This window comes from Furipterus horrens, unplaced genomic scaffold (assembly GCF_987537825.1).
Source record: "Furipterus horrens unplaced genomic scaffold, mFurHor1.1.pri manual_scaffold_3, whole genome shotgun sequence".
Lineage (NCBI taxonomy): Eukaryota > Metazoa > Chordata > Mammalia > Chiroptera > Furipteridae > Furipterus > Furipterus horrens.
In genome coordinates, this window is record NW_028327173.1 from 52,259,061 (window position 1) to 52,281,685 (window position 22,625).

Below are 22,625 nucleotides of genomic sequence, written 5' to 3' on the forward strand. Positions count from 1 at the left end.
TTAAACTTATTTCTCTTCTTTCAATCTCTACCTTCTCCCCAAATCTAAAAATGCTAATCTTCCTATTATGTTCTGTCTTGGTTAATGTCATCCAAACCAAATGTTGGGAGTTACCTAGATTCCTACAATTTCCTTTTATTCTCTTCAGATGTGGGAGTCATCAAGAGTCGTACAATTTCCTTCCTAGTCTCTATTCATTAACTCTTTTCTCCTAATTATATTTCAATTCCCTCATTCCAGCTTCTCTTTTTTTGTGCAATAATCTTCTTTTGCCTTTAATATTGCAAACCTGATAAGTTGGATTTAGCCCTCCATATTACCTAAGAACATCTTTCAGACACTAAGTTGGTTTATATTCTTTCCTTTTTGGTTTTCCCAAACCAGAAGGATAAAGTCCAAAATCATTTGCACCCCTTCCTGTCCTCATTCCAGGAACTTGTCCCGCTTCATCCCTCAACACTCCCTTCTTTCACCTTTTACTCTAACCATGTCTTCACGTGTGTCAGAGTTTCATGCCAGAGCTGTCCCTTACTAGATAACTTCTCTTTCTCTCTCTCCCTCTTTTTCTCCCTCTCTCTGTCATCACCATTCCCCCATCCAGGCTCAATCCAATCACATCCTTAGTTCAAGAGTCATCTCCTTTATAGCTTTCCCTGAGTCACTGAGGCTGACTTGATCATTCTCTCATTGTGCTCATGGTTGTTGTTGAATAAATTCTGCAAAGTTCTGCCTCAAAACACAAGACAGTGGTGACTAAAATGGTATTTGAGTTGTCTCAGTTATAATGCATATAGTGATATTACCTGCATTAGAAGATAGTACTTTCATAACTCCCGAGACTGAATTATCAGCCTCTTCTCTGCCCTAATGCAGTACTGTTGACTGTACCACATTACAGTTGCCTGTATTATCATCCCAATTATCTAATTTATCTAAGAATTATTGAGGATCAGTTCCAATTCTCTTAATCCTTTTCTTTCCAACATCTAGCACCTAGGACAGTGCTTTGCATATTGTAGGCAGTCAATATATATATTTGAAGAGTGAATGCTGCTATTAAATGAATTGTCTGAACCTCAAAATAGAACAATTGTTTGAGTTCTGCCTTTATTCTTTGAGTCCCCTAGATGTCTAAACTTCTAGACTACAAATATCACATCTAAACTGGAATTAGTACCGCATAGTCTGGTTCATGCACTGAGCAAGGAATGAGGTTATAAGCTAAAGTTGGGATAGTATTTCAAATTTGCACACTTTCTATCTGGCTTTCCAATAAGAGTTTACCATCTCATCGTCGTCGGCAGCCGTCCGTCTCGAGAGACGATGGTGTAGCTTCTTAAGAGTCCATCTGCACCGCCGAGAATGGCTGTGCAGTCCGACTCGGGAGTGACATGGTAGTATCTGTCTCCTCCCGTGTTGAATCGACATCTTGCGATGACGCTGAAGCTACCATCTAAACACTTGGTAAAGTACTAGCAGTCAGCCATCAAATATAGTCAGCCATCTATGTACAGCTTTTTGAAAAAGAGTGAGTGATCTTGGGGGATATGACATAACAATGGTTAACTTTTACTGAATGTTTACTTTGAAACGAGATGAGTGATAAACGCTTTACATGCATCATTTCATTTAATTATATCCTGGTGGGAGATATCATTGCCTTTATGTTATAAATGAATTAGCTGAGGCTTTGGCATTTAAGTAATTTACTCAAAGTCACACATAATTGATATGGTAAAACTGGTTCAAACAAAGACTTCCTTGACTACCTTTATGTGAGGCATACACACTATAACATTTACACAATAAAAAATGCTACATTCAATTTTGGATGGCCATCGCTATGGCAAAGCTCTAAATTATAGTTTATTGCTTTTTGTCTTCTTGGTGATCTGGAAAATGTAGGTTATTACAAACTAGGAGTAGATTGTAACAGCCTCGGGATTTACCTTAAATAACTCTGGGTGGGGAACTGATTCCCAGTGGCTAAGGCTCTGTTGAAATTCTATCATCAACCAGTTTATGTGTTTGCTATGTATAAGCACTATGCTTGGTAACTCCCATTTTTTAATTACCCAGCCTTCGAGCATATTAACTGCCCAGAAATACAAACCCTGAAAGCATGAATATTTGTTTATTCATGGCATGTTCCAAATATCACCATGTATGCTGGTGTGGACTCTGGAGCGTACTTTCTCCTAGATAAGAAGATGGGTGAGTTTACTTCACACACTATAGAAAGGCTTGATCTTCAGTAACAGATTTTTAAATATATATATATTTAAGAGGTCACAGGCCAATATTAGATCATCTTATGCTGGCTTTTAGTCTTGGATCAGTTCAGAAATTGAAGAGCCTTCCATTCATAGACTTTGTAAAGATGTGACAGGAGTTCGTATCAAGGGACACATTGCTTTCCTCCAGGAGCACTGTATGTATTTAAAGAAAGCTGCCTTTCCCCATATAAAGTTTCAGACTCACCGTGTCTGTGTTTGATAATTACACCAATCCAAGGAGAGTTAAAATACCATAAAAATACGTTTAAATGCCCCAAGTCTCATTTTTGTATATGTTTTCAGTTAAACATTGATCACATTCACCGTTTACATACTTAAATTTGATATATGATATCTACTGTTTATATGTCTTCTTAACAAATACAATTTGGTGAAGAGATGAAAAATATAAAAGTAATTATTGTATGTGAAAGGCTTAATTCAATACGATCTTCAGATGAGGTCATACAAGAGTTCTTACGTATGGATATATATTCAAATTTCCAGGGCTATGTTCATAATTATAGACAATATTTATACATTATGTGTTTATTAACAAGTAAATCAGGTTCCACTAGTATTTCTTAGCACCTCTATAAATAGGAAGCCAGTAGCAAAGAGAGAGAAATCATTGAAGTCCATCCTGAAGGTACCACGTTTAAAAGTCTTTTGAGCAGTGCTTCACTTCCAGATGACTGTGCTAAGGTTGCCAGAGTAAAATAAACACTTAAAAGTGACATTTGCTCTTAATTTGTTGCATTCATTAAAGCTTCAGTTTTTAATGTTAAAATGTTACTTAGAAATTTAAATAGCAAAAAAAGTGTTATTAACTCAAATTTACTTTGGCTTATTAATTCAGTTTTTCTTCCAGATTCTTGAGAATGTAAACCATTTAAAATATCAATAACCTACCAAAGAAATATCAATATTTATATTAAATTGAAATTCACAGTGCTCTATAATATTTTCAATGGTTTATGTTATTTATAATTATATTAAATAAATCATCCTCATGGCAGAAAATAGAGCAAATATATATTCCTAACTCATGGTAAGCAATGTTTTTCTTTCAGAGTGGATATACTAAAAAAATTAAGTAATATTAAGCTTAAAAAATAAATAAGGTAATGTTTGAAAAATATATATAGAAAAATTATCTTCAAGTGAGTATTTTTTATTAACAACAAATTGTTATATTTTCTTTAACATCAGAGGTTCCTAAATCATGATGGTTCATAGTTCACCAATCGTAAAACTTCTTGTAGTGTATTTTAAGTAGTAGGACTGTTATATATCCCATCCTCATTTCTGTGAAATGGAAATGATCATGTCTGTGATTAACTCCACAATATTTGTGTTTCTCAGTGACAGCTCACAATCACAGGATGATAGCATAAATACATATATCAGGTTTCTATAAAAATATATGAGATGAGGATGATTCAGCTGCTTTGTGAAACTGTAAAGACAGTGTATTCTCTGTCATCTTCTTTGAACATGTTGAGGAACACTCCATTTCAAAATCAGGACTATTTAGTGATTATAATATTTGTTGCTGATTCAGCTTCTAAAACGCACTAAAATGAATTGCAGGAAGAAGCATTACAACAGGTTGCTGTCCCCTCAACTCTTCCTTGTGTTGGATCTCCTTTTTACATTTTTAGTCCGTAGGAACTAAGGTACATTATGAATGTAGTCTTTATTTTAGTAAAGACTTAAGTTTTATTCTGAAATATAGTTTTGAGTAAAAATGTTCTCTATATGGATAAAATATTTTGTCCATGATCATTTACTTACTATTTCATTTTATATATGGCATGTGAAATTCTTGTTATTCCAAGATGAGTGTCTAAAGAAAACCAATCAAGAGTAAATTCAACCCAAATTAATCCATGTTCAAAATAACACATTTTTTAAAAACAAAACAAAACAAAAAATAAAACCTCACCCAGCCAATTATCTTTATCCAAAAGACATTTTTCAATGAGTTCTATTGTATATGCAATATTTTTCTTTTTTCAGCTTAAAGACATTTTTTTTCTAAGCACATGCAGACTTCTATAGAGATTGTAAAATTCTAAACATCCATATTGTTCTGTGGCCAAGTTCCTCTGTGTAAGGAACATGTCACATCAGGCTGATTCCTAAAGTGAATATACTCTGTTATGTTTTATCTCTCCTGATGGAGAGGAGCCAAGGGGCCCATGGGGGCATTCTGGCGACACTGCATTACTTACGGCTGAGAGGCAGACTCGCATTGGTTGTGCCTAGCTTGTTGGCAGCCACGCAGGTATAGTTGCCGAAGTGCTCCTGTGTCACGTTGGTAACTGTGAGAATGGATCTTGTGCTAAAATTCTGAATAACAATTCCTTGTTGGCCATTGAAGAGCCTAGAATATAAAATACACTCTAAGTAAATATGTATTATAAATATAATTTTCATTTTTGTCTTAGATGGGATTGTAATGGCAACCTATATAAACAGTTTTGTCCATGGGTGTTAGTATATAGTGTGACAATGTTGCAATTATATTTTTCTTTTATTCAGTAGATATTGGCAGGAGAGGCTATATGATAGCTGTAGACTGTTTTATAGGATTATTTGCACTATTTAAGAAACTGAGCTAATATATACATGTCCTATTTATACATTGTTTCGTATTTTAGAAAATTAAACACACCACAACAATGGCAAAAAGATCAAAACAAATTAACTATAAAGAGTTTATTAAAAGCACAAACTGATGGTTTCTAAGTAAACTGACTGGGATATGTCTAGGCCATTTCATATGATATTACTGGATAACTCCCATTAAAGTTAACCCTACAACTGAGATTAGGTGGTTCTGAGTTCAGGGCCAATGTCACTTTACTGCTGCTCTGTATAACCCAGACAGGGTGTAGTATTGAGGACAGTATTCAAAGTTGAGTCTCATTCTGCCATATTTTGGGAATGTGCCTGGGAAAGTCCTTTAACTATTCTGGGCCTTAATATAGGATTCAATTTTATAGGATTCCAGCCGGACTATCCAATAATTTCTCTCCAGACTACCAGAAGAGGTTCTCACTTTCACTTCAGCTGGTATAGCTTTACTGTTCCAAGTTTTGGCCATGCCCACACCTGCTTCACTCTTTTCCTGGATCTGCACTCAATACTCATCACTTTTATCTCTGCCATCTGGGGCCTTTCCTCCTCATTTAGGCCTTACCTAGTCCCCTTCCCATCACCCTCTCTGTCTCTGATGTTCCTTAAATGACACTCCTCTTTTTCTCTTTGCATGTTTCTTTCCAAATTGTTGTGGGATTTATAAAGCAAAAAAAATTCTTGAATTGTTCTTTATTTTATATTTGGATCTTACATTGCACTTAAAAATGGTATTTTAAGTAAACAATAAGTAGTTCCTAGGTCAATGGAGTCTGGGTGATATCCCAACATACAGGGATTAGTAAACTCCTTTCGGTGGCTCCTTCAAGAGATTTTCTCTCTCATTATGAATTCTGCTATAAGGAGGATACCAAACAGGTAATAACTTCTACTCAACTAACTCCTATGTTTATTGTAAAAAAATATGTGCTGATCACAATAAGGGCTATGTAGGTTTGTAACCCCAAAGGCATGTTAGTCCTACCTCTTTAATGTGTTCAAGTTTTAGTACTACGTACATATTTAATTTCAAAGATGCTAATAATGGCATTCTCTTGAGAGTTTAGGTTGAAATCCTTTGCATTATGTTATGTGACTTGCATCTGAATTTAGATAAAATATACTGCGGTTAAATTCAGAATAAAATAAGCAGCTCATGCTTGATTACTCTGGGAACTACTTATATTTTATATACTAGCTGGATTTGGCTTACCTAAAACTCAAATTTTATCAGATTAATAAAACTTTTAGTTGAAAAAATGTTGAAAAAGTTAAACTTGAGCAATTAACCTAATGATCTCGAACTGTGACACAGAAATTAAGGTATAAAATATTAAGGCTATGGCAGCATCTACTCATCTGTCTCAAACTGCAAATCTATCAAAAGTTATGCTGAATTCCCATAGTGATTAATGCATAGTCTTCTGTATTACATTAATAACTTGATTTTAAACCAATTAGTTTGTTATATATTTTAAAATCACAGTTTTATTGTCCTAAGAGCATAAGCATTATAGCTCAAATCAATTTGTTCACTTATATACTATGCACACATTCTCCAGAGGACTCAACAACTCCCTAGGCTACTAAATCCTTGTTGTGCCTCATCTCCCACACCAAGATTCATTTCGTTGCTAGAGAACTGTGAAAAAAGTCAGTATCTTCATCTGGCTAGACTCTTGGGACAAAATTTCACTGGAGGATATTCAGTTACTTCATGGCACTGTGCACTTATGTTCCTATGGCTGTCTTTCTATGCAGGCTTCCAATTCTCTGCCCTTTAATGTATCTGATGTCTAAACCACAGATGTTCCTAAGTCATGCTTTGTATCCATGCACTGCATTTCTGGGCCCATTTTGGAATCTGGCCAGCAGTGCACATTAGTGCTTTAACCCCTGCTGCTCTGATCAGCTTGGCAGGTGACTGTGGCCCATAAAAAAAGAAAAGTATTATCACTGGGGTTATTTTCTTCCCTCCAGGGGAAGCTGGGTCTCTGAGATTACTGGAGAATCTAAAGCTTCCTTTCTAATAGAGTTGGGAGTTTCAGAAATGTTGACTCCTCAAACACCAGTTCAGAACCTATCTTTGCCTGCTAGATGGCTGGGACAGCCTTTGCCAAGCTGACCTTGAGGGAGCGTGACTTCTGAGGTAGAATATATCTCTTAGGAGTTTATTTCTATGCTTTTGCTGCAGGTATCCTGGGGGAATACAGGACTTTCTCAGCTATATCAATTCTTAAAATAGTCATTTAAATTGCTACAAAGATGAGTTCTGTGCTATGTGATTAGGGTCTAGGTTGGGCAATAAATGATCTTTGAAGATTTTTGAAGGCCCTTGAGAAGGTCAAAGCTGAAGATAAGAATCAGACATATAAACAAGTATTTAAAACAGAAAGTATTTTAGTTACAATGGAGACCCTGTTAATGTGAACACATCTACTCTTAGTTATTTGATATAGAAATTTGAGCCACACCAAGAAGTCCTATCAGTATGGTCCTAATGTAATTTTACCTCTTGACTAAAAACAAATAATAAAAGAGTTATTTAATTGATGGCACTTTATCCTTTATAAAACAAATTTATTCCAATATGATTGGAACAAATATAATCATCCTTTTCTATTAATAAAAGCATATAGTTGGCAAAGTGAATTGTTATTCTGTGTTAAAGAAAATCCTTGATCAGTTTCAAGCATGCACATATGAGCTTGTTCACAGATGATCCTGGCCCCATAGATTTTCATCTCCATTTTAAAGTTGTTTGAAACCAGATTTCTTTGCCTCAATGATGTGACATCTAAAGTGACAACTTGAGCAATAGTTTATAATATATCTTTCAATAAATCCAGAGTACTAAATTCAGAATATTGCCTTATTTGGAGTTCTGTATCTTTTTTCCTTAAAAATTTAATTCTTTTGTGTTCTAAGGGACCATTCTTGTATTGACTTAGATTATAAAATGAGAGATTTTTTCTTATATTCTCCCCCACCACCAAAAGTAGGAGAAACTAATTTTGTTGAGCTAGGGGTTAAATATAACATTTCATTTCTCTGCAATATATCAGCAGCATGTGGTGCTTGCTAAGAAACGTGGCCATTTTTACTTTCTCCCATTTTTACCATCAATGGAACTCGTTACTATAAGATTCTTTTATTATTGTGTTCTCCTACCCTCTACCACTGATAGGAGTTTGTTCTATATCTCTATAATCTAAATGTTTGTGTCCTCCAAAATTCATATGTTGAAACCCTAACCACCAAATGTGGTGGTATTAGTAGGTGGGGTCTTTGAGAGGTGCTTAAAAGTCATGAAAGCAGACCCATTAATGGGATTAATACCTTATAAAGAGGGCCCAGAGATTCCTAGAGTTTTCTGTTCTATAAGGATATAATAGAAACTTTGTGATGCAGAAGAGGACCCTCACCAGATATGATGACGCCTTGATCTCAGACTTCCAGCCTCCAGAACTGTGAAATAATTTTCTGCTGTTTCTAAGCTATGCGGTCTGTGCTACTGTGTTATAGCAACTCAAATGGACTAAGACATGCACTGAAGACCATTGCCCTTGATCTTCTTCCTCTGCCTTTTTCTAACACCTCAAATCTGTGAACTGCAGGCTATTTGCTTTGCTAACTCATAAGTGACACAGCCTGACCAACTCACTAGTTCTGAATTAGAGTAGCTGCTTAGGTCTTCAAGTGTCATGGAAAATATATTTCTGACTCATGCAGTGCTCATGAACTTTACAGTCATAACCTCTCTCAGTCAGTGGCTATTGAGGATGGCCAGGAGAGTACTTAGCAACATCACAGTAGCAAATGTGACCACATAGCCATTGGCAGTGATCGCTAAGATTGTAAAAACAAGTGGAACAGCTCCACCAGACCTCATCCACTTTATTTTTATAAATTCAGCCTCCCTACACATTTTGGGACTTTTATTTATTACCTGCCTTTTCATGTCAACAGTAACTGTAAGTATTCCAGAGATCAAACTTTCAGGTTCAAATAGTCACAGAAAAACTCCATTGCTAATATAAGAAACATATATGAGAGAATCAGATAGCAACATTTACAATATTAAGATAATTTGGAATAGAAGTGGAAGAGGTGTTTTTCAAATAATGATAGACCTTCCATAAGACTAGAATTCTAAGAGAATTTTATAATAATATGTTATATAACTGGATAAAGTTAATATGGTCTTATTAATTTGGGTGTTAGCATAGCATAGATGAAAGACAGTACAAGAAGGAGGTAGTTCTTGAATCATATGGGTCATTTTTACAGAAAGAAATGTAACTTCCAGCAATGGAGTGTAGGTTTGTGGAGTTCATAGAGGTAGTATGAGCTAAAAATATAACTCAAAAAAAACAGATTTAGAAAAAAATCATGGGTGATGGTGAGGCAGGTTAGTAAAAAAATAGGAAAATTCCCTGGTAAGTAGAATAAGAAAACTTAGACAAATTGCTGAACAAATGTCTGGAACAGCCAAGCAATTACAGCCACTTGATAAATCTCAAGACTCTATTCTCCTTAACCAAAGAGGCCTAAGAACAGGCTGGTATAAATCTCCTTAGCCAGGGAGATAGATAACAAACAAACAACAACAAGAAAGAAAGAAAGAAAGAAAGAAAGAAAGAAAGAAAGAAAGAAAGAAAAGAAAGAAACATAATTATAGCCATACTAATCCAAGAAAGAAGTGAAACTAACCAGAGAATGACTCTTAACTCCATTATACACTCATTTTGATATATGAGCATATTAAATGACACACCAAGAAATCTAATGAATATTCTGTTGGGATTCTCCCTGGGACCTCCCCTACAATTCCCATCTATAGAAAATACATAAGACCCTCGGGATGAAGGATGTCAGCTCACACTCTTCTTTGAGCATGCCCTTGCCCCCCTGTCCTCAGGGGTGTACTTTGCTTCTTCTATCCCAGGCTCTAGGATTCTCAATGAGACCTGCATCTAGGGGAGTGATGGGCAGTGGCAGCTTGTCCTGGACTTACCCCCTGATTCTGTCTCCAGGCGCCCTTCCTCTGCCTCACTGTCCTGAGCTTCAATAACTTACTCTCAATTTCACCTGGACTTGTGTCCTGAAATTTTCCCTGCACGAATCAAGAACCTGGAGCTTGCCTGACATACAAAAGGGTGAGACTATGCAGGAGCAGGGCCAGCCTGCAATGCCGAAGCAGTCTGGTAACAATGATAAAACTCTGATAAGGTCTTAATGGAAATGAAGTTCAATTTGGTCCTCAAATGATGATTAAGTGCCTTCTATGCATGAGACACTAATTTTGACACCAAAGGAAACAAACAAACAAACAATGTATGACATAGTTACTATCTCAAGGACCTTAGCTCATCCTGAAGATCTGAAGATGAGATCAAGATGGCATATAGGTCCTTGCAGAATACACCTCATCATGCCTCTCTCAATGATTGTGTTCTTGCTTACATATATTTTGCTTATAAATCCTAGCTGTACTTCTAGTCTTTTCATTGTGAGTACGAATACTTTTTGTGTGGGAGAGTATTAGCTGTTCTTAATACATTATGACTAAAGTAATCTAACAAAAATTTTAACATTGTACAAAAAAGTGTTGATGTGAAGAGTATGGGAAGCTGACATTCAGAAATTGTTTAAGCATTTTCAAATGCATATCAACTAAACTTCATAAAAAGCCTAGGAGGTAAGCATATTAGACCATTTTACAGATGAGAGAAAAGAGATTTTAAAAAATTAACTTAATTCATCTCACACCATATAAGTGGCAGAACTAAATTTCAAATGCTGGTCTTCTTACTACTGGTATTCTCCCAAAACACCTATTGGTATTCAAATCAGCAAGTATAAAAGAGAGTATCATACTTGTCTTTGGAGAGACAAGTCAGAAATCATCTTGGTTCAAGGAAGTCAGGTAAAACCAGTGGGGGGGGGGGCAGGTGGAATAGAGCTAAAAAATGTGTTATGTAGCATCCATGCCAGGAAAAGCCAAGTTCAATCCATGGGGTGAATCTAATGCGGTAGAAATTCAAAGAAAAGTGTAGGGTTCAGTTCAGAGAGCTATCCGGAGATTTCTCTGAACTCTTGACTATTTGGTGCTAGTCATGCCAATCAGTGTAGCTTCTTACAGAGACTGTTTTCCACCTTTAATGTCATCAACCTTTCAGGCTACTTTCAGTCCCCAAGTGAGAAGCAAGAAATGAGCACACCAATCTTTAGAAGTAATTATTCTTTGTTTTCTTCCCCTAGGTTTACTAAATATTTGGGTGGTCATAAATTTCTCCCTGTAGTGTAAATGCAACATGTAACGAGAACGGCAGAAAAACACAACCTAAAAAAGTGACAAGAATGCAATATTTTTAGGTAATTCCAAAAGTGGTATCTAAAGTTCAAACACTAATCAGGCTACAGAGTTATTGTTTCCTCAGAGACTTGGTCAAATCATCGTCATAACATAAAATGCTTCTCTTGGTGACAGCACTTCAGTTATAAGTTTCCTATATTAGTGTGATTATTGATTGCTGTTCATATTCCCCATTAGAATGAAACTCCATTAGGGCAAGGTCCCTGGTTGGTATTGTTATTCATTGTATTCCAAGCATGTAGCTTAGTGCTGGGTACTTAGTAGGTGCACAGTAAGTAGCTGTTATATGCTTGACTGAATAAATTTTGTTTTCACATTTTAATAAATTTTAGTTATTTTATCTGTGAAATGGGAAAAATAAAGCCAAACCCAAACGCAAAGTATTGATATAATAATGTTTTTAAGTATGTAAAATGTAATATCTATGCACATATATATCAAATGAAGTAGGCACTAGATATACGATAGGTGTTATTATTGTTTAATGATAGAGTCTGTTTATTAGACAGAACAGATACATTTTCTCTCAGATGGCAGCACAATATTAAATATGGAGCACACAGGAAATTATTTTTAAAGAAAAGATGTAGGAGGGTGACTGAAAAGATCATGGCATCATGATTTTAAGATGTGCCAAACTCAGTATCAATTACATGCGCATTATCAACCTCATCTAGACTTTTCACAGATGTGCAGGGAAGATAAAAAAAAGTTAAAAGCAGTAAGAAACTAGAGAGAAATGAAAATTTATGTGAACATGCTGCTATAGCAACCTATTGGTTTTTCGTGTTCCTTGGTACTCAAGGCTCAAAAACAATATGATATCCGTTATTCCTAGAAACAGACTGAAGATCATGCATCATTGTCTTAGCCCCAAAGGGTATCTATCTTTAGTTGCACATTTGAATAAATTAATGTTATTATAATATATTAGGATACTTTAATGATTTAGACTTTATTAGGCTTTTTAAAATGCATGTCTTATTTACTTTATCAATTCTAATGAAATCAATAATTTTAGATGGGAGACCTTTGGGCTGCCTCTCTTGTGATAGTTTGAATCAGTATGGGAAAGCTATTGCCTTTTAACCCTACATCAAATAAACTAAGTCTACAGTGCAGGTGTCAATCCTCTCCTGACGGCAGTGAATCTTGTATCCCTGACAACCTGGCCTCTGACTAGATTTCTGCCTTTGGCTTGAACTGCCTTTCTAACATCAATGTGTCCATGATTTTAATGTCAGATTTCATCCTATGATATAACAACACAGCCATTATGCAGAGACCACATTCACAAAAAAAGAAATCCTGGGAAGTCAGACTTGAGCAATGGGAACCTGCTTCCAGCATCCCTCAACTTAGGGTGGCAGGATGCATTTGAACTAATATCCTCTTATCAATTTAAAAGTGCATTAAAATAGGAGTGGTTCTACTTTATTACTATTACAAGGCAACACAATGTCTTCTTACAACAGAATGTATTCATACAATGGTGAACAGCAGAATCCTCACTATCACGTAGACCATATTTTAGAAGGAGTGATAGAAGGGTAAAAAGGGTGAGTATGGCTTAATAAGTGCTTTGATAGAGTTAACTTCATGGGAGTATTTTTGGAGAGCGTCCTCCAATAGTAAAAAAAAAGAAAAAAAAGAAAAAAGTTTTTCTGGAGAAAGCAGTATCTCAATTGAGACTTAAGGACTAGTGGAACAAAGCCAGTCAAAGGTAACCAGGCATGAGTGTGTGGTGGAAGGGATCAACATATGAAAAGGCCTGAAAGACAAAGATCATGTCACAGTTTGGGAATTAAAATATTTCAGATGACTATCATTCCTATCGTGAGATGGTAAATGGTGAGATTCATAGCCAGAGAGGTAAACAGGGGCCAGTACATGAAGACAGGCCTACTGTACCATAATGTGGTGTTAGGGACTTTATTTTGGCACAATGAAGAACCACTGAAGGGATTCAAATATACAGTAAAGCGATATGATCAGGTATTTATTTTAAAAATATAACTGTAAATTTAAGGACACAAACATATTTCACCTGTATTGGTGGAACTGTGCAAGCAATATTGTATAGAGCAGCAAGAGCAGAGCAGATTTTTTGGACACCAATGACAATCCGATATGGAGTCACTGTCAGTCATGACAGTTATATGTCAAGTGCTATGTCAAGACTGAGGTAATGCAGCATAACAGGAACAACCTTAATAGTTGCCCAGAAATCCCCAAACCACAAATCTGGACACTTGGATAAGGACTCCATCTGGACACCAACATGAGTGGGACCTCCACCCTGGTGGCTATGAGAAATCAGAGCTCCGACCACCCAATGCTCAAGCCTGGCTATACGAAGGTATCGCTCAGTTCCCTGCTGGACTTCCACTACACCGGACATGTGCTGCCACCGTAGCCACCTACCTTGAGACTGAGGCCCATCTGTCCACCTGCAGACACAGCCAGTGACTAGGACTTGCGCTGTGCTCACTCTGCTCATTTCTATGGTGTAAGCTCCCCCCCTCTGTGTGTAACTTGTGTACGAATCTATTGCCTTATTGGGGAGGTCTCCCCTAATAAGCCTGGCATTGTGGAAAGGCACAAATGCATGTGACTCCTTTGCAGGCACTCCCTTGTTCATGATAAGTGTTAACATCTCTTTTTTCAGTGTGTCCCACACCAGACTCAGCCTGATCCCTCCCAAATCTCTTTTCCTGTGTTCCCAGCCTCAGCTGTTGGCTCCATTCACCTTGCATTTGAGATAGAAAACTTGGAATTACCTCCAACTAGTCATTTCTTTGTATCTAATCAGTCACTGAAATATACAAATACCACCTTTTCTCCCTTGGTGTTTTTTCTTCCTTTTAAATGCATGACCAATACCCTAATTTCAACCAATTACATGTTTTTCTTTTCCATTTCTCCCAGCTGCTCCAAGAAACATTTTGTGAGACAGGGAGAAGATCATTTTATCACTTGTGAAAAGCTCTTCAATGTCTTCCCTATGCCTGTGGAATCAAGTCTAAATGTCTTACCAAGACATTTAAGACCTTCCAATTCTTACCCTAAGTGCCTCTTGAAACTTACCTCTCTTCATATCCTGTACCAAAAGGCATTAAAAACAAAACAAAACAAAACAATAACAACAACAACAAAAAACCCCTCTCCAAATAATGCTTACATGACATTGCCTACAGCCTTTCCTTGCCTGTGATTATTTTTGATCTCTTGTAATGTTTGGAAAGATTGTTCACCATTTGGTGTCCCGCACAAAAACTACCTTTCCCTGAAGCATTTGTTAACATTCTGATTTGAATTGAATGGACTCTTGCTGTACACTTTTACCAGATTCGATTTAGAGTTCCCTTAGGATTTTCTGACTTAGTTTACTGTGGTGATTTTTATGACATATCATAAACTCTAAAGCCAGGGGATGCATACCAGAGATAGCCCACTTTCAGCGCTGTTTGACTAGACCTGAGTTTTAAATATAATAACATGAATGTATGTCTTACATAGATATGCGCTCTCTAGTTCTCAGTAGCTGAAATGCTCCCACTTTGTTTCACATATTTCCTTTTACCTTCTTGGCCTCGGATAACAAAGTCATCGCAGAAGTGATGGAGTTGTACTAATAAGATTCAGTTTTTTTGTTTTTTTAATTTTTTTTTATTATTGACACTACAGAAGGTGATCCATTTAAGAAGTGAAATATCAACAGAATGGAATTAATAAATTAATAAATAAATAAATTAATTAATTAACACAAAAATAATATTGTGATAACATTAGCAATTTAAATTCCTTCAATGCAGGAACTTATTTCCTTTCAAAATTTTCAAATTATTTCACAAGAATCAGGAAGTTAAGAGTTTTTCTTGTTTTTTGTTGTTTTAAAAAGAATCATTTTATTGAGGGTGTGACTGATGTATACAAAACTGTACATATTTATACAGGGTTTGGCAAATGTAGGTTTACAGTTGTTCTTATGGAAAATAATACAACATGTAATATAATAATATGAAAATAAACTCTGTTTCGTGTACTCACAACTGTAAACCTACTGTTGCCCACTTTGTACACATGGTATATACAAAGATGTATATATATTAGGCATACATATACAACTGTGAAACCATCACCACCAAGGCTATAAATATATTAATCGTGTACCAAGGTTTCCTTGAAATTAGATTTTACCCCTTCTTTAGGTACTTTCTTTCAACAAGTTGTTTAACCTTTATGAGACAGTTTTTTTCCACCTCAAATGTAATCCAGTTAAAATGATGAAAGGAATGGGTAAGATTGTATAGAGTTATGAAATATATAAAGTAAGATTTAAAAGTCCCCTCCACACCCCTACTCTTATTAGGGATTTCTGGACCCAAGTGTAGGTAGGACTACGACCATGTCCAGCTTGAAGCAGCTAGAGGAGCTCAAGACCTTCGCCCACTGTCCTTTATAATATTATAAAGGGTCTTAATATCTGAGAGGGAGGGATTGTTATTTTTTATTGTTAAAGTAATTAATTAATCATTTATTTATTTAAAAAAAAGAAGAATATATGAAAGGGTGAAGCGGGAGAGCTTGTATATACAAACCATGGGCATGGACTTGGAGGGGGATTGCTGGGGGAGGGGGGGGTGCTGGGTGGAGGGGAGCAAAGGGGAAAAATTAGAACTATTGTATCAATATAATCAATAAAATATACTTAACAAAAATAAATAAATAAAAGTCAGCATGTAGGGTAAAAGTTACACGTTGCACGCCACTAAAATTGGCCTTGAAAATTCCTTAAACTTCCTTACTTTAAACTACCATACTTTACAAGAGTCTCCAAAATGGAAGGCAAGTACCCCAAGGTGGGTACAAAGTAGCCTGTTGGAGTGTGGGAAGAAAATGACAAAAAGTTCATCTAAGAATGTTCATTTATGTCCATTAGTATCTCATATTTCAAATTTTATATGTTCTACATCATTTAATGTATGCAATATACTAGTTCAGAAATTCATATACATAATTTGTAAATAAGTATGCATATATCAGTAGTTTCTGCTAACGCTTAAACTTTACTCAGGGATATATATTTCAAAGTATTGTAGACTATTGTTTTTATAGCACTGCCCATGGGTGAGCACCACATAAAACAGTAGTTTTAGAAGTATGTTATATTGAATACACATCTTTAACATGAGACTATAACTTAGCATGGAGAGATACACTGTCAGAAGTATATGGTAATGAAGACCAATTGAAGGAACAAGAAAGTGTCCCATTTTATTTCTTTCTGAAACTTATAGGTTGAATGGTATGCAAATCTACACCTTTTGAATCATTATTATTGTATGCTTATATCTTTTTTTTTTCTATACGTCTCATGCAGCATGCCAAGATTGAAAGAGTTGACTGTAACTAAGTGAAATGTAAAAATGTGCACATTTGGCAAAACTACCATGCATGAAAATGCTTTGAATATCACAATGTGTTATACAAATGTAATTTATTACTACCTTTGACATAAATAACTTACATAAAAAATGAGCAAAGAAAGAGCAACACTGAAGATATAGAGAAATATTTAACCTATTTTCTGGTTTCCTTGAAAGTAAAAGAAGGGAAGAAGACCCACTCTCTCATATTCCTTTATTAAAGTGAATACTCAGATTTATGGCCTGTCTAAATGATGGGGTGGTATATATGTAGAATAAGAAAAAAGGAGAGGAAAGGTCACTTCCCTTCATTATAATTTCTCAAGTTCATCTCACCTCTGTAAAACCAAGAATGAAAAATCATCATTCTCAAAAGCGAAAACCTAATCTGACCGAAGAAGGTCATCCTACCTCTGTGTACTCTACAGTTTACATGGTTGATTTTAGACATTTTTCTATCTGTTCAATGGTACCTGAATAGATTTTGTAAATATCTGTGCCTGCATGTTTAGGTACATAGATAACTGATCCAAAGCAAATGGTAATGTTTATCACATTTCCTCTAAGGTAGGGGTATAGGCTGAACAATAAACAGGATTCTAAAATGAGAGATATACTGACATAATATTGGTTGTATAGATGATTTAAAAGTGCATAGATTAAACTTGAAATTTATTGCTTAAAATGTCAAAATATTATAGCTACTCATCAAATACAAAATATTCAAGTTCTTAGATAAACTTTTTTAAAAACTGATATGCTGATAACTTTTAATGTTTTAATATATATTTGCCTTTCATTCATAGAGTTAAGTTGTATTTACCTCATTGGCAACTTTTGTAGCCCTATCTTAAATTATGATGGAGGATTAAGAAAGGAACTTGTTGTTATTAAAGCAGTCCAGAAAGAAGTGCTACTATTAGTCATTTGCCTGAATATGGGCAAAGCAAATAAAATACCATTTTAAAAGCCTGAAACAGTTAAATGTCTTTAGAAGTCAGTAGGCATGTCTTTTTAGGCTTCAGGCTGGGATTTGAAGATATTTTTAAAAAAAGAAAAGAAAAGAGAATTCACACAAGCAAGCAAATCACAAAATTCTGAATAAGAGAGAGGATAATGATATCCTCACAAAGTGATATAAACCCCATGTTTTTGAAATACCTATTTAAATGTTAGTTCATTAAAATTTAATTAATGTTTATAGTCTTAATCATAAATGAATGTCCTCTTCTTAAGCCATACATTAACTTAATTTCATGTCATCAAAAATTTGATTTGCAAGTTCTGGCCAAGATGGAGGCCTAGACTGACAAGTTCAGTCTCCCTCCACAACTAAGAAGGAATACAACTACTGAAAAACCAGAAATAATCAGAAGTTCCAGAAAACAAAGCTACATGGAGATCCAACCTATAAAGTTATAAACAAGTGGTGCACGTCCAGACGGGGAGGAGGGGCGAAGCTGGGGCAGAGGGATCAAGCTGTGCTGGTGGCTGCAGCGACAAGTGGCGGGACGGCGGTAAGCACAGACACCCATATTTAAGGAGAGGCAAGAAATGCCAGGGGAGCACCCGTGGCTGAAGTCCAGACCCTTTAGCTTGCGATTCCAACACTGGGGAAGGCAGACCCCCATTACCTCGGACTCTGAGGCCCAGAGGGTGTGGGGACGGAGGAGGAGGCTCTCGGTCTCTCAGTGGAGAGTGAATGGCAGGAATCCATCTTGGATCCCCGCCCCCACACAAAGCACCACAGCGTGGTGAGAAGGGTTGCCCAGTAGTGATGAGTGCATGGGGTTCCACCCCCTATAGCATAGGAGGTGTGACAGCCCTGCCCACAAAGGAAAAGTAAACAAACCTGTCAGGATGGCAGGGACAATGATAGAGATACCAGTCACGCAGCTGACCAGAAAGCAAATACACGAATTAATGGATGAACGGATAAATAATCTTTCTGAGTCTCAGTTCAGAGCTATAGTTATAAGACACCCTACAGAAATAACAGTGGGACTTAATCAAGATGGGGAAAAAATGAAGGCTAGTCCTGCTGAAATGAACAAAAACACATATGAAACTAGTGGTGAAGGAAGGAAAACCAGGGATCAAATCAACAAATTGGAACATAGGGAAGGAACAAACAGTCAACCAGTGCAGAAAGAGGAAACAAAAAGTGAGGAAAATGAGGAGAAGCTCAGAAACCTCTGGGACAACTATAAGAAAGTGAATATCCAAATTATAGGTGAAGAAGAACAACTAGAAATTGAAAAATTATGTGAAAAAATAATGAAGCAGAACTTCCCTAACATTGGGAAGGAAATAGACTTACAGGTCCAGGAAGCACAGAGAGTTCCAAAAAAGCTGGACCCAGGGAGAACCACACCAAGACACATTATAATCAAAATGTCAAAAATTAAGGATAAAGTGAGAATCTTAAAAGCAGCAAGAGAGAAGAAGAGAATTATGTACAAAGGGATCCCAATTAGAGTATCAGCTGATTTCTCAAAGAAGACTCTGCAGACAAGAAGGGACTGGCAAGAAATGTTCAAAGTAATGAAAAGAAAAACCTACAGCCATGATTACTCTATCCAGTGAAGCTGTCATTCGAATAGAAGGGCAGTAAAAGTGCTTCCAGGACAAAGTAAAACTGAAGGAGTTTATTAGATCCAAACCACTGTTATATGAGATGTTAAAGGGACTTGTTTAGAAGAAGGAGGATCAAAACTATGAACATTAAAATGAAAACTGTATTACAACAACCAACAACAGAAGCTAGGAAATCAAAACAAAGGCAAACTAAGTAGGCAACGAGAGTGGAAAAATAATTATAGGTATGGGGAACATATTGGGGGGAGATCAGCAGGAAGGGGGAAGGGGAAATGGAGGAAGATGATGCAGGAATTAAGAAGCATAGTAGGAGGGAGTGGAGTAGACAGGAAGATGTTGAAAAGAACTATATGCAGAACAAATGAGCATGGACTCAGGGGGGGTGGCAACTGGAGGGAGGGGGGTCACTGGGTGGAAGGGAGAAGAGGGAAAAGAAATTGGGACAACTGTAACAGCATAATCAATAAAACATATTTTAAAAATGTCATTTGCTTGATAGTACTTTGCCAGTTCCAAAAATGTCTTTTCACTACAGGAGTATATGTTTTTTCTCTTATTAGTCTTCTCTATAATGAGTAAAATAAAAACATTTAAATTTATGATTCTCTATATAATTGAACACAACTCTAATTTTCCCAATATGTAAATGTATATGAAGTAAAATTAAATATAATTGGACTGTCCCTGCCAGGTATGCTGAAAGAGACTACTGTGTTTAAAAAGTGACCATTTTATAGCAAGAGATACTGTTCTAATTCTACATATTAAAACTTGAGTCATCTTCATGATACTTATCTAAACAATGCAATAAATTAAGGTCAAGTGGCTAGTATTTCTAATAAAATTAATTCTATTATACATGGAGGAGACAGTGTGGGAGCCATCTTTGAAGAATCTGATGATTCTCATACCCCTGTGTTGCTCCTACACACACACACACACACACACACACACACACACTGATTAGGGTTACCCTGTGTCATCAATCAAGTATTGCAGAAGTGACAGAGCGTGACATCTGAGACTTGGTCATAAAAGATATGGTGGCTTCTAACTTGCTTTCTCTTGGATCACTAGTTTTGGGGTAAGTCAACTGCCATGTCATGTTGACAGTCAAGCAGTCCTATGAAGAAGTCCACGTGGTAATTGACTGAGCCTTCAGTCAATACCTAGCACTAGTAAACCAGCAGGTGAGTGAGCTGTCTTGGAAGCAGATCTACCAGCACTCCTCAGTCCTTCAGAAGACCATTTCCAGGTGACATCAGTAAATTGAAAATAATAAATTGGACCTCACAGAAGTTTGATGAATAAATGAGATAAAAGTGTTTAAAGAGCCTGGAAAGTGATTTGTCCTCAGTAAGTATTTGCTTTTTTTCCCCGTTCTTTAAATTGTGCTTAATTTGACAAGACTTTTTTTAAAGGTGCTCAGTGGATTATTCCCACTACATAGAGATGGATTTTACAGGATACAGAGTTGTATGCAGAAAAAAAGACTATGGACGTTCAGGTACTGGCCCTATTTTTATTTGTTTGTGTTTATTTGTTTATATTTATTTTAATGAAGATGTGACTTTGAAGATATTAATTTAAGGGAGATGGATTTATCAAGCAGAAGTGAAGAAAGTATATGTTATTTCTGAATATTTTTGTAAGCCCCAAGTATAAAAGATCTCTAGGAAATAAAACTCCAGATCTTGCAAAAACTCTTCTCTGTTTTGTCAAGGTCTCTGACAACTTCATGCTCCAGTTAGACACCTTAAGGTCAAGAGAAGAAGTTGGAAACATGCTGTATCTGTCTCTTCTTTGTGTGTCTACCTAGATTCCACTATTTTTGTGTCTTTGACTAAATAAATTGGAAAATTATAAGTGAGTGTTTATGTACAGTCTTTCATTTTGCTCTGTCATAAGTAACCTGCAGTTTCTTTACTGTTGGCATTTAACACTGACATTTTGATTGTTTTTTAATAGATTCTGAGGGGGTGGGACTTAAACTAGGTGCCATCATGTAGGGGTTAAATTCATGGACTCTTTTTGAAGGTTTGCAAGACTTCTTGGGTTCAAATCCCAGCGCTGCTGTAACAGAACCCACGGGCTGCTCCAACTGAAACAGAACCCACGGGCTGTTTAGTTAGGGGCCCGATTGCCCGCCACCAGAATTATAACTCTCAATACCAGAGTTTAGTGAAAAGAAAAAGAATTGTTTATTTAATAGCTATTTAGATTTAGATTATTTGCGTATTTCTGCCATTAAATCTTATGTTCTTTAAAACACCCACAAACACATAGTTCTGCCTTACCCTGCCAAACCAGGCTAGTTTTAGAAAAGTTAGAAATACTGTTTCCCTACTTCCTAGACACAGTTCAGCTTTACTGGTAGCTGCCAATCATTCAATTCTGATTGGGGAGGTCTTTGTGTGTTGTGGTGTCCACCAGCTTTCAATGCAGAACTGCATGGATCCTCAGCCTCCTTGTAAACTGCCTTCTCAAAGCCACATGGTGTTTCCCTCTCAAAACAGCATGGAGAACCTTCTAAAAACCCCATCGAGAACCTCTTCACCAAGCCGCATGGAGAGCGTCCTTCTTAAAGCAGTATGGAGAGCCTCGCTAAAATGTTTACAGCTGCTTTTTAAATCCCCGACTGCATCCTCTGACGCAGTGGGTGTGGTAACCAGTTCTGACCATTCACAGAACCTTATGCAGGCTCTATAAGCTCTTTAAATACCATCCCATGGTCCAAGACCCCTCTCATCTTCCTGTGCCCTGGAAGCATCAAAGCCATTTGTGCAACAAAGTTACCAGCCACTAGCCCCAGGCATGCAAAGGCATCCTAAAAGCTGTTTCTTTTCCCCCATCCCCCAGCCGCAAGCTCTGGGTTTTTTTTGTTTGTTTGTTTGTTTGTTTTTTTGGACTCCCCCATTCTGTAACGCTGCCACTAACTGTATCAACTTGTGCAAATTACTTAAAAATTCTTATAAAAAATAAACTGGTTAATATTTATTAACAATTCAGAACACTACTTATCAGATAGCAGGTGCTTGTTAGTTTTTCATTTTGGTGAGGTAAATAGTTTAATGGTCTGGGCTCTGAAACTAGCATGGCAGATCCACTTAGAGGGCCTAACGACAACCATTCAGCAACCAGAAGCCTTCTTTGGATGAACTCCTACAAATATTCAGATGTGCTCTACTATAATATTGAGGGGAATTTACATATTCTAATGGTGTTTGAGAATTTGAATATTTACTCAACTATAATGCTAACAAATGATAAATACATACTTTTTGCTGAAATGAAAATATG

At 36.4% G+C, this 22,625-nt stretch overlaps 1 protein-coding gene across 1 annotated transcript in view; it reads right to left on the bottom strand.

Moving 5' to 3' along the window:
* Positions 1 to 22,625, bottom strand: part of NEGR1 (neuronal growth regulator 1) — an 857,364-nt gene that overhangs the window by 176,095 nt on the left and 658,644 nt on the right. Inside the window, exon 6 of the mRNA XM_090271677.1 lies at positions 4,514 to 4,665. Within this exon, the coding sequence (XP_090127803.1) occupies positions 4,514 to 4,665 (152 nt within the window). The remainder of the gene's footprint in view (positions 1 to 4,513; positions 4,666 to 22,625) is intronic.